At 31.1% G+C, this 13,889-nt stretch overlaps 1 protein-coding gene across 2 annotated transcripts in view; it reads left to right on the top strand.

Moving 5' to 3' along the window:
- LOC118748703 (open rectifier potassium channel protein 1) overlaps window positions 1-13,889 on the top strand; it is a 48,932-nt gene that overhangs the window by 18,502 nt on the left and 16,541 nt on the right. Inside the window, exon 3 of one of the 2 annotated variants that reach the window (XM_036483326.1) lies at window positions 9,887-10,093. In XM_036483326.1, coding sequence (XP_036339219.1) covers window positions 9,952-10,093 — 142 coding nt within the window. In that variant the 5' untranslated portion in view covers window positions 9,887-9,951. Of the gene's footprint in view, window positions 1-9,797; window positions 10,094-13,889 lie in introns of those variants that run through there. The other variant, XM_036483327.1, reaches the window with a different exon arrangement.

Raw genomic sequence — 13,889 nt, forward strand, 5'->3', positions numbered from 1 at the left:
CTCTACAATTAGGCTTACCTTAATTGACATTCAGTATTCCAAAGATTTTTAATCGATAATTAAGATTTGATTAAGAAAATTTTCTCGTTTCTTACCTTATTCTAGAGCACCTTAAACGTTTCCCTTTCATAATGCTTCGATGAGGTTTCATTTGCGGTTGGGATCGTCGAGTTGGAAGAGCCTCATTCGCATGTATTATTGATGCTTCTTAACTCGAAAATGAGTAAATGGAGTTGGCTGTTGTCTTGACTGGGCTACCTCGACCGGTCCTAAGTTTAAGTACATAAGAGCAAAGAAAAAGTGGTATAGACATTTATTCTGAATTTGATCGGCACCCCTTTAAAAAAGGGTATTTGTACTCAGGGTACATATCTTAAAACATGAGCTAATCAGATTATGTTGATCGTAGAGAAAGTTTGTTGCAGTCGATTTTCTTCTTTCGCAGGCAATCCGACGCCCTTTTAGAAACCTTAAAAGTAATCCCAGTTAAAACTCTTCAATTTGCTTGGCGAATGTTGTCTTGTTAGCCTGGAAGTTTTGCGGCTTATTTACGCCTCTTAAAATATGTATCCCAGCAGAAGCAATCTGTGGCTGTCTGATCAGGCCATCTCACAAACCAACCAAAATTCCTCAAATCGAGAAAGAAAACGGCTTGGAAAAGTGTGTTTCAAAATCTCCATTGTGTTGAATGCTTTGCGAGAATCAAATACATATCTTCGAGTTTCAGCTCATTCAGTTTTGGTATAGAGACCTCCTGCAACAGGGCCCTGTTTCGTTCGCCAGTGACGGTTACTGCGTTTTCATAGTGGTTTTTAAAATCGAATGTTTTAAGTAAACATAGCACCATATCTTCACTTTTTGTGGACAAAGTGGTGTCTTATCAAAAGCACGAAGCTTATTAGTTGCCCCAAATTGGTTTTTGTTATTGTATATATATAGCTGTTCGACCATCTGTATTGTGTACGGAAACATCTTAAATTTGTTTGTCAAAGAATTTAAAGGCAACGCACAGTGGTCTCAAGTTGGAATTTACCGTTCAAAATAGCCAAAAGCCTTAATTTTTCAACCAATTTGAGTATTTTTTTTAAATGAATGCTAAAGAAAATTTAGAAGAGACCTGTTGAGTGCGATTTTTGAATTTTTATTTGTTTTCATTAAATTTTTTAGTACAAAGTGCGGAGAAATTAGCAGTTTCGAAGAAAGTCGATTCTTCTGTTGCTGTTAATAAATTTTACATAATGAAAATTAGTAAAAAGCAATTGTAGGGCGCCACCAAAACGAAACAAAAATTCACAAGGAGAATTTGAAGTGTAATAAACAACTTTTAACGAAAAGAATTTTTTTTTAATTAAAAAAAATTTGGGTATGCAGTTTTATAGCTGATTGCAAGGCATTTTCTTGCATGTATGGATCAAGTTTGCTCAAAATGTTAGCAAAAGTTTATTAAAAATCAACACGATTTTTTAGCAACTTAAAACGCTGGACTATTTTGCTAGAATTTAAAGGATTTTTTTAACTTTTTAAATCCAAATTTCATACTTTGTGCAAAATTATTAAAAACTCCGCAAAATTTCAAACCAAGGAACCCCAATTTGAAATGAAAACTAGATATTTATTAAGAAAATCTATCGGTTATAATTCAAGGAGTATGCCCTTTTGAGTTTTTTTTTCATTTTTGTGAACCCATAATTGTTTTCAACTTGTTTTTATTACGCAACATTTATTAACAGGAACCTTGCAATCGATTTTCTTCAAAACTGCTATTTCGCGCTAAAAAATTTAATACTAACGAACCAAAATTTAAAAATCTCAACACCTCTCTTCTAAATTTTATTTTATTAAAAAAAAGAATAACCATATCGGGTTTAAAATAAAGGCGCTGGACTATTTTGAAAAGTAAATTCCAGTTTTGCACCACTGTGCAACCGCGAGAAATGGTAAATTATGTTGCGTATTTTCGCGACCATGTCGATGGCCCCTACTCGACACTGCCTTTCACTCTATTGCTCCTCATTTATATTTATCATTTAATAAATATACCATAAACATTTAATAAATAAATGTATTAGTAATTATGCACTAACTTTTGAGTGCTATTGACTACTTGTTGTTGGTGAAATTTCGAAGATCGTAAGCAAAGTAAATTTATTGTTTGCACAATGATAATAGCGAAGTCTCCCGTCGAATTTTTCCTCTCATCATAGTGTTTTTCCTCAATGCAGTGATTAGTTCGTACGTCATCGCTTTCTTTATTGCATACGCAAATACAAAAACAGACATAACTAAATTTTTTAATCAAGTTTTTTATCTTCCGCTAAGCACTTAAAATTTTGCAAACATATGTACATACATATGTAGATACTTGTAGGCACGACACGAGTATATGAGCATTACCACTCTGTTATCAGTAGTGCTTGGCATGTTCACCCTGCTATCGATTACGAAGCGATAAGTGAAAGCTTGTAAGACATACCACGTACATCAATCCTACATATGTACTGCTGCCTTTTACATGCCTTCATACTTATGTATGTATGTGTGAGATGCATGACATCACTGCTTTCTCAGCAATCGCTTATCACTAAGAAAAGTATTTAATTAATATTACAATTTTGAAATATAAATTGACATGCATTATCAATAGTTGAAGTAATTTATTATGATATTCTAATATTTCTGGCTATATGCTTTAGTTTATTTATCAATTTCTAAAGAGAGTAAAGTCGGGACTTTCATGCTATCACATCCTAGGATTGTTCTATATCGAATAAAATAAACCCTTGTTTTTTTCTTTTTTTTTTTAAATAAATATTTAGAAATTTCGTAGAAATTGTATAGTGTGGCTTGAAAATCAATATTTTTCAATCGGCAAACTCTGTTTCTCTTCAGAAGACTTTAAGAAATAATACTCAATTGTTTATTTATCCATATTTAAAAAAAAAAAATAAATACTATAAAAAAAACTTTTTAATATACAACGCTTTTATAAATGGACTAAAAAGTAGAAAATAATACTTCTCAGTCCCATAGAATTTGTTTTGATAACTTTTGATTTTGAAATTTTAGCAAAAGTCATTATAAACAATCTATGAAATTGAAAATGAAAAACGTGGAGCGCATGCAATACAAAGCATTCGATTTAATTGACAATAGTCAAACTACATAACGTAGACCTAAAATTTCTACAGCGAAAGTAGAACTTTGAAATCGATTTTAAGCGGTCGTTATTCATATACCCACATACATACATTCATATATTACTTTTCATATCAATTCAAGTGTATTACATGCGCCCCACGCTTTTCATTTTCAATTTCATAGATTGTTTATAATGACTTTTGCTAAAATTTCAAAATCAAAAGTTATCAAAACAAATTCTATGGGACTGAGAAGTATTATTTTCTACTTTTTAGTCCATTTATAAAAGCGTTGTATATTAAAAAGTTTTTTTTATAGTATTTATTTTCTACATTTTAGTCCTGTCTGAATAAAATTTTGCAATAGATATTAAAATAATTCAACGATATTAATAGAAAGGTGCACACACATGCATTTACATATGTATGTACATACAAACGAGCACCAATTAATTTTATTTAAAGAAATGGCGTGTCGTCTATTTCCGGTGTAGCAAACGTAGTACATAGGGCGACATCTAGATGTCATCTACCTCGCCCTATTCACTATGCTTTTTTATAGCAGCTTTTCAAAGCTTTGCTTTGGTGTCGGAACACAACATTGAAAGTTTCTGGATCCACAACATTGAAAGTTTCTGGAAGTTGATAAAAGCGTTGTAATAACTATTTTTTATGGCTCACCCGAAAACCCTAACAGTTGCAATGAGGGGACCCATAAAAACCGTGAATATTAAAAAAAGGTTAAATAAACAATTGTGTAATATTCTTTGAAATCTTCTGAGGAGAAAAAGGGTGTAACGATTGAAACATTTTGACTTTTAAGGATTCTATACCATTTCTATAAAAAAATAGTTTTCCCCCTCATAAAATACATGGGAAACTTTGAGCGCTTTGAGCGATCTTTATATAATTTTTCGTATAGAACAACACAGGGAAAGAGCATTAAAATTCCGACTTTAATTCCACGTGCATTTTTCATTTTGGACTACCCTAGTCTACATATGTATATGCATATATGTATGTATGTACATATTTTCGATATCTTAGATACCCATAGTAAAGCAAGCTCTTAATGAAGAGCGCTACGCCCCAGAAAATAATATTTACCTTAAGTTTTTTTTTACTCCAAAAAAATTCATAAAACAAAAAAATATAAAAAATTTAAAACAAAAATAAAATAAAAAATAATTGTATAACAATCTAAAGAAAACAACGAAAAAGTGAAAACTCTAAAAATTGTTTTTTTTTATTTTTAATTAGAAATAAGCTTTAAAGACTAAAAAAAAATAAAAATTTGTTAATAAATTCTAAAATGAAGAAATTTACAAAAATTGAAAAACCAAAATTATAAAAAATCCCATAAATAAAAAATAAGAACAATATATAATAAAACTAAATATAAAAAAAAACAGAAAACAAGAGATAATAAAAAAAATTTAAAAAGTTGAAAAATTAGTCAGCTTTCAAAGTGGGCAAAATCGCTCAATCGTTCTTTGAATCAAATTCAATTTAATAAATAATGAAGAACTTTTAAAATATGGGAAACGGTTCACGTGGTCCAAAGCTATCCGGTAACATAAAAGAAAAATTCCTTTTTTGAAGTCGGTCAAAAATATCAGAAAATAAATGATAAATAAAAAACTTTGAAAGTTGAAAAATAAGGCAAGTTCAAAAGTAAGCAAACTCGCGCAATCACCCTTCAAATAAATTACATATATTAAAAAAAGTGAACAAAGGTGTAATAAAATATAAAAAATTGGCAAGTAAAAAAATATCAAAAGTTTACCTAAAACTTATAATTACAAAAATATTAAAAGCAAACAAAAAATGAAAAAAATTTAAAAAGATGAGCAAACATGGAAAACAATTACTAAAAGTTAAAAAAAAATTAATAAGTAATTTTCAAACAAAACACAGCCGACTAAATTAACTTAGTATTAGTATGGGACCACACCTGAGGCGCCAACTTTCCGATAAAAAAAAAAAAACATAGAAAACAGTTCACGTGGGCCAAAGTTTCCGGTAACATACATTAAAAAATTTTAATATTCCGACGAAAGTTAGCTTTTTCATTTTTTTGAAGTAAATGTAAAAAAAAGGAAAAAATGCAAACAGTTTGAAATCAACTCGCCCTGCTTTTTCGTTAGCATCTCAATGATAACGGTGGTAGAAATACTGGACATTTTCAATTTGAGCTGCGATAGATAGTGCTAAAGCAGTACTTTAACTGGATTTATTATGTAATGTACTTGAGTCACAGGAATTTGCTTCCTTCCTGTACTCAAAGAAGATTAAATAAGAAAGATTAAATACTGCTCAGTTAAGAAGAATCAGATGCTGAGATGTGATTCTTAAAGCAATACATGTCAAGAAATTAATAGCGATGATTTTTACAAGCCAGAAGAGCTTCATCAGTAAAGCTATCTTCTTCCTTTTCCATACTGATCACCGACTCATCGCGACTGTGTCCAATACCCTTTATGTTTATTAAGTCGTCTTCATGCTGGTTATGGAGCTTTTATTCGACGACTAGGGCATACCAAATATTCTTACATCATTTGAAATCCAATCACATCCACACCGATATTTACTTACCCCCATTTATCAAGTGGACAAGACACATAAATCACCTGCTTTATCACATCCAATTACCACAAAAATATGTATTCCAGACCTAATAAATCAGAGCAACCCAAGTTTTTCTTCCTTTTTTTTTTTTTTTTTTTTTTGTTAACGAAATATCGGTGAATAGCTTATTAAAAAGCAATTAACTACTTTAATAATTGGTTAATTGCTTGAGTTCTAATCTACAGCCGAGTGGCCCAAAGACCCATAAATACATATCGTCGATGATACTGCAAAACGGTCTATGTCTATTAATACCCTTGACACCTCGATGGTCTCTTACTTGCACCGGAACGCATCTGCAAATCGTTACACCCTAATAAACGAATGACAAAACTGTCTACCTTTGCCTGATGAAGATGAACGATTGCCAGAAGCGATCAGCTACAGATAATAGATGAATTAAGCACCAGAGGTAATAAGTGACATAGAACGTTTCGTAGTATCACCGACGATATACATATAAGTATGTATATATGGACATGTGCGTATATAATTTATAAACACAGCGTAATCTGTCTAGTTTGACGTTTGACGAAGAAAAAGAAAATAATGAAATATGGGACCTGTGGGAAGTTTGGTACATATGTTAGGCGTGATCGTAAAGTTTGCAGAATTTAAACTAATAAAAATATGTCTACTGATTACAGTTGACGATAGCAGCTGTGAACTTTTTTTTTTAAGTTGAGGGCAGGGCGTATGAGCAACATTCTGCAGAGTAAAATTCATCTGTGATTTTAATATTAATGCGCCAGATAAACCTTTAACAGCTGCTCGCTAACGGTGCGAACGACTACAGCGACAGAAATTACGATATTAATAGCCGATAGCGATAACATATCGATAGATTGTAATGATAAAGATGAATATAACGGCAAAGATGACTATACCGCCAACGATAACTAAAAACCGCGATACTTACAATAACAATAACGATAAAAATACGATAATTAGGTACATATTGTGATGTTGTTAAAGATATTAGACCTTTCGACGATAGCGGTAATAACATCAATAACAATAACGATAGCTAAAGATAATACGGTACTACATAATATAGAGAATTATAATGGAAAATAGTCAAATACTCATGCTTCAGCTTTTTTTGAAATATTGAAAACTTGTTCTGGGGGTTTTTGATATTTTTCAGAAATTCTGTTTTCATGTTGTTTAATATACGCATATGTATGTATACACAAGTAGTTAATCTTTCTTTGGAATTTATGGAATATTTTATCTATTTACTTTTTTAATTTAAAATTTTTTTTTAAATATTTCTTTTATTTTAGAGTGTTTTTCTTATTTTTAAGTTTTTAGTTGTATGAAGTTGAGCTATGATGTATTCTTTATTTTGTTTTAGTTTTAATAATAACTAATTCTCATTTGTTATTTTTGTTGAGAAAATTGTCTTTATTTCATAGTTTCGTTTATTTGTTTTTTTTGGTTTTAGACTTTTTTAAGTTTTTTTAAATTTTTGGTTTTTTTGGGAATGCGCTTAGGAAAGTTTTTTTTTCTATTTAAAAGTATTATATTATTTCGAATTTTATTAATTTTTTCATAAATTTTGAGAAGTTTATTAATATTCGCACCTATTTTGTTGCCGTTATCGTTTCTGTGTTGTTGCCGTTTTTATCGATGCGTCGTTCCCAAATGTATTATTTATTATATTAAAACGGCGCAGAGAATTTATCGACAATTGGTTAAATTTAGTTCTTAACAATGAGGTAACGAAAGTTTCTATGTCGTTACTATCTTTATTTCAACATAGGGACATCGATATATTCCGATAAATGTCGATAACGCCAGCGTTGATGCTAGATTGTCGTTGTTATTTCGCTTTAAAATGGCGAATGGAATAGGCTCAATTATTATTATTTTTTTTTACCAAACTAGAAAAGATAACTTCAAAAGTATTTTGGTGACATTGCACAGTGGCCAATTTTTAGAAAACCCTGGCCAAAAGTCGAAAAAAATTGGTGCATTCGTAGGCATAACCATCTTATATTGTTAAGAGGGCTCTACTGCGTATCGTTGTGAGACAACAAGTCGATTCTCTTAAGGCATTTAGTGTTACAGGAGATCGAAGTGACTGTTGCTAGCAATTCGCTCTAAACTTTTCGTAAATTAGTGTTTTCGTCGTTGTTAAAGTTGTATTATTTCTAAGCAATTGTTTTCTTTTATGCATATGGCCAAGTTCTTTATTTAAGCAATTTAATAAAGTGTTCTGATTTTCTTTCCTCTAAACTTTATTCAATGTTTTCAATACTTTTTAAAAACTAAATACATTTTTAAAATTTTTATGTTTAAAAATTTAGAGCATACGAATATTTTCCTTATTTTTTTTTTATAACAGATTTCTATGGATACTTTCTTTGAATCATAAATTTTTGTGGTTTAGTATTAAAATTTTGAATTCATTCAAATTTTGTTCTAAAAATCTTGTGCAGCTTATATTTTTTATTTGTTTTAGTTTTTTTTTATTTATTTATTTTTATTTCGAAAACTATTTTTTTTAATTGTTTGTTTACTTTTATATTATTTTATGTTTTAATTTGAATTTTTCTTTTCCTTTAATTTTATTTCATATTTTCCCTTTTTAATTCGCAAGTATTACAAAAAAAAATTTTGTTACTTTTTTTTTGTGTTTTCATATGTATAAGGTATATATATGCAATGAAATAAATCATTTAATTAGCTTTCTAGTATATGGTTTAAAATTTTGACATACTAAACTAAATAGGAGTATCAGAAATATTTTTTCAAACTTTCACTTACAATTAAATATTTATTTTCTTAAATCTTTTGGATTTTTGTTTTTCTTAATTTTTTACCTTCATTTTTAAATGATTTAGTTTTCATATAAAGTATATATCTGTATTTATTTATTTCATTAAATAATTCTCTCGCACAATATAAAACATATTTAGCAACAAATTGCTATTTTTTTCCTACTTTGCTGGATGATTTGGTTGTTTTTATTTTTGACTGCTTGGCATTCCTAGAAGTCTTGCTATTCTATTGTTCCCAGTTGTTGTTGTTGGTAAAGTACACACCCGGCTGTTTGTTATTCGGAATGTAAACAAACTCAAAAACATTTAAGTAACGGTAATCACGAGCACAAACATTATCATCAGCATGGTTTGTTTGTCTTCTTTTTTTAGCTCGGGCGTTTGCTTATAGCTAGAACAAATACAGTGGTAGGCACTCGAAGTGTTACCAGTTAGACCACATTCGTGCAGCATGTGAAGCCTTCCCGGACATACACGATGTTATTGTCCAGGCTGAAGATGGCTACAGTGAACAAGTAATACACTTTTCTTAAAATTCAAAAGTTTTTATGGTGAACTGATGATTTTAAATAAAAAAAAATTGACAAAATTGTAGAATTTTTAATTGGTAACACTTGCGAGTGCCTACCCCTGCCTATTAATTTTTTTTATGTTCTTAATTGGAAATTATTTCTTGCTCCCTTAATGGCTAGAGTATACTTCATACGCGGGTGCCTGCTTGAGTGTAGCGTGTGGAGGGGGTGGGTGGTTTATGAGAACATACTTGGCCCATAAAGCGCTGCTGATAATGCGCGCTCACCAAACAAGCACTTCAAAAGTAATACTCAAGCGCTTACCATGCACTTCAATGGCAAACTGGAATGTGTTTTCTTGTTTGATTTTAATTTGATTTTCCTTTATTTTTTGCAATATTACTACTTATAGAAGATATAGATATTTGGCTCTGTTGCCGCTTTAAAATATAATTTGAGAACCGAGCGGCGGCAGTTAGCGCGCTATATTCCTTCAAGTGACATGTGCGCGTTTACTATCAAACGCTTTTATAGCGAATGTCTGAAATAGAAAGTTTGAAAATTAGAACTGATCGCGACAAAATATATACGCATCGTCAGCTTCAAATGATTTTTATGCATAAATAATGAAAAAAAAAAAAAATAAACTTAATTTCTCAACCGTACTTCCGTCTTTTCCAACGTTCATTAACTTTCTCCGCCACGTGAAAATCCTTTGCTATGTTCTACTTTTTGTATTCCAAACTTTTCAACACCTTGAAATCATCGAATCGCGCTCCTAATTATCATCGTTATTATCATCGAAATTATCATCATGCTAAAGAGCTTAAGAGCGAAGGCCGTCATCGTCAGGAGCAGCAGCAGCAAAAGGATTGTGTCAGCAGCGTAATGTCGCCGCGCCGCTGGATTTTATTGCTCATCTTTTACATAGCGTATTTGATGTTCGGCGCCAGCATCTACTATCACATAGAGCATGGCCTCGAGAAGCAAAATCGTGCAACAGAGCTGCGTGAACGTATTGAAATGAATGGTGAGTAAAATACATACTTACAAATTTAGAATTTAGCATATTTTTTATTTATTTATTTATTTTTTTAAATCTTAAATAAGAAAATGTCAACTGGGTAGTCCATTAGCAAATTGAGCCATGTGAAATAGTTTTCTAATTTTTTTTTCAATTTTTCTTCTCACATTTAAAATATTGACAGGACATCACTGAAAGTATTCTCTTTGGAAGAAAATGTGCATCAACTAGTTTCTCATTGTTCACCTTGTGCAGCGTCCACTTTATCTTCCGTATAATTTACTTCTTCAGCTTTAAATGCTAAAATTTTTAATATTGTTTTTAAATTTTGATCTATGCCAATTTGCAGGTAGTGAAAGAATTGTACTTTTTCGAGGTGAGTTGTAATAAATTAAATTTTTGGTGCATATAAATTTGTATTCCACAATTAGTTCATGGCATTAAATATTTGTAAGTGGACTACTCAAAAATTTTCCGGCACCAAAAATATCTTGCAAAAATTTGTGCGTTGTTTTAGAAGAGAATTAGAGAATCAGATCTCACCTTAGGGGTGAACATTTTTTGCATAACCTTCAGCAAACTGCTCATAGGTGGCGCATGGAGTCAGGCTATCGTATAAGCAAAGACATGGGGCTCGTATAAAACCCTAAAAGAGCGCACAAGCTGTTTGGTAAACTCCGACTCGACGTTACCAGGCTAAGAGCGATTCTGACCGAGCATCGACTAACTAATCCAACCTAGCCTCTGAAGCAAGTAGATCCAGTTTAGTTTCCATGTGGTATAATTCATTTTAAAAAGTGAAATTAGGCCGCAATCAAAAAATGAATCGGGATATGTGCGGTTATTTGTACAATGGTTTTGTGGTGGGTGAGGACGGGTAGGGAGTTTGGCGCCTTAAACCCCACCCGTTAGAAAGAGCATAATCCAAACTTCAAGAAAAGTTGCTCTTCCGCTCTTTACCCCTCTACAGACCTCTCGCGACCCACTTGGAAATGGGGTGAAATTAGCATTTTGAGAGATGAAATGCAAACTCGGGTTACGCCATCAACAGTAGAGAGAGTTTAAGTCCCCAACCCGCCTGCGTACGCATATTGTAAACTTTTAATTTTTCACTGACTTCCATAGGCTGAGGTCCAATCTAAAAGGCGATATGCCACAATCAAGCGCACTTGTCGCTATAGATTGTAGATTGATGGCATATTTTGTTTACAATTTAATAAAAGTCAGCTTCTTACCTCATATCTTAGGTATTAGCTTCAACGATGTTGATTAAGTTGGGTTAGGTTGTTATTTAGTAGTCGATAGCAAATTTCCGTAGCGAGTATACCAAGGGCATCGATCCACTGAGCGAGCTGCCACTTAAAAAACGATTGCCTCTTAACTTGATAATAGGATCGAGCAGGAAGCCAGCCTTAAGTTTGACCTCTCCTCACACCGACTATAGAGTGATAACCACTATCACATGCTTTAGCACAAGTGTTGCCAGATTTATAAGAAATATACATATTGCATCATGTTGGCTATAACTACTTAGTAGTAGACAAATACATATGTATGTATGTACATATGTATATAAGTACATATCTATCATACATTTGTCTGGCTTTTAATAAAAATTTACGCGTGCATTTTACGATTAAATGCTAATTACTGATATAAATAAAATAATTAATGCATTGCTGTTTACACAAAATATTCACGCTCCATTTTCTCACCATGAAGCATGAATAGCTAAAAGGTAAATTCACATAACTGACAGTTGTGATGTCACTTAGGCAGAACTACTAAAAAAAGAATAACTTAATCGAATAACTTGAATAAAAATGCGCAAAAGTCGCATAGACGGATCGTGATTACTACTAAAGCAAATTACGCTATGAAAGTTTTGCATTCTTTTTATAAGTTTACTTTGTTTGATAAAATTTACACATCGTTAAAAGGTTTTTTCATTTTAATAAGTCGTGCGCAATTTCTTGACAAGCCGTAACACTTTGGCGTTAAGTACCGCAATTTAATTTGATTATTGTACATACAAGTAATTATCGAAATTTCGATTCATAGTCAGCTGCTCAAATGCACATCACTGTCACGCATCCAACCGCTCGCATGGTGTGACTATCGAATTCCGATTTTATTAGCGTGGCGTTTTCGAGTGGTGTTAATTTTATACGCTAACCAACTAAATATTTACATATAAAAGTTGTCTGCATAATTGACTTAAGCAAAAGAGAACATAGACGCTAGCGGCAATATTTGATTTATTTAATTTTTTTAGTTAATTTTTCTATAAAAAGTTTTTGTCTGTAAAGAGAAATTTATAAATTATGTAAAGTGGCGATAAAGAAGATATTTTTAGGAACTGCTTACGCATTTGGCACATGCAAAATTTTTCTAAAAAAAATTTGACTCATCAAAGAGTGAAGATTTGCATAGAAATGCAATTAAATTAAAGCTTTGAATATACAGGGTTGGAAATTTAGGCTCCAACAAAAAAAAAAAGAAAACAGTGATATGAAAAGCTAGCAATGAAATAAATTTATAGAGAAAGGAAGGCAATAAATGAAAAATAAGTATATTGAAAATAAATAAATGACCTGAAGCGATAAATGATATAAAATGAAATAGAATAAAGTGAAAAGAAAAAAATCACAGCGAATTGAAACTATGTAAATGAAATTACATAAAATGAAATGAAGTGAGGCGCAGCGCAATGGAATGGAAAAAGTAATTTTTAGCAAAAAAAAAACCCGACTTCAATTCTCATATAAATATATATATATATATATCAGGATCTAATGATCGGATCGAAACCAGATTAGTATGGGACCACCTCTGAGACACTACCGATGAAAAAAGAATTATCAAAATCGGTTAGCGTGGTCCAAAGTTATGCGGTAACATACATAAAAAAAAAAATATTCCGACGAACTGATAACCTCCTCCTTTTTTGGAGTTGTGTTGTGCAAAAAAACTTATTTTTACTTGCTTTTTTGCTCTTTAGAGAATGATAGAAAAATTTTAATAATTCAAGATTTCTTGGATTTCGAGAAATTTTTCGGGATTTTTGGTATGGTTTTTTATATTTTTTTTCGGGATAATGATATACATAAATGAAACCAAGTATTTTTTCGGAGGTTTCTTTAGTTTTTGTAGCGATTTTTCGTGTTTTAATGAGGAGTTTTCGGCCTTAAAATTATTATTTTGTATTTTTTTAAGGAAAGGATAGTTTACGGTTCTAAAAAGTTTAACTTTTATTATTTTGGAGTAATAAAAAAATAAAATGAATTATTTTTCGCAGGTTTTCGAGACTTTCGGATTTTTTTTGCAAATTTTCGGAATATTTCGTTATTTTTGTTAGCGCTTTTCGTATTTTTTTTATAAAATTTTGTAATTTTTTCTAAAGGTCTCGGTATTTTCTCGTTAGTTTTCTTAATTTTCTGTAAATTTTAGCGTTGAAGGCATTTCAAGGTCTTTTCAGATTTTTTCAGGAATTTGCAATATTTTTCCAAGAATTTTCTGTATTTTTCTACAATGTTCAGCCTGACCAGGAGATTTAAATATCAAGTTAATTTCTTTTTTGTGAATCCCCGAAAAACAAATAGCAAGAATAACCAGATATTTTCTGCACAAAAAATATCAACAAATATCTTCTTAAAAAGATAATCGTGTTTTCTCGCTCCAAATAAAAAAAAGTTAACAGTGGAATTTGTTTTCTTTTTATATAAAATGTTTACTTGGGTACAGCCTATCCCACATGTTTCCAATCTATTTTAATTTTTCTTTTCTTAAAAACTATAATTTT

The sequence above is a fragment of the Rhagoletis pomonella genome, unplaced genomic scaffold, assembly GCF_013731165.1.
Source record: "Rhagoletis pomonella isolate Grant_MI unplaced genomic scaffold, Rhpom_1.0 Rhpom_scaffold_00013, whole genome shotgun sequence".
NCBI classification, from domain to species: Eukaryota; Metazoa; Arthropoda; class Insecta; order Diptera; family Tephritidae; genus Rhagoletis; species Rhagoletis pomonella.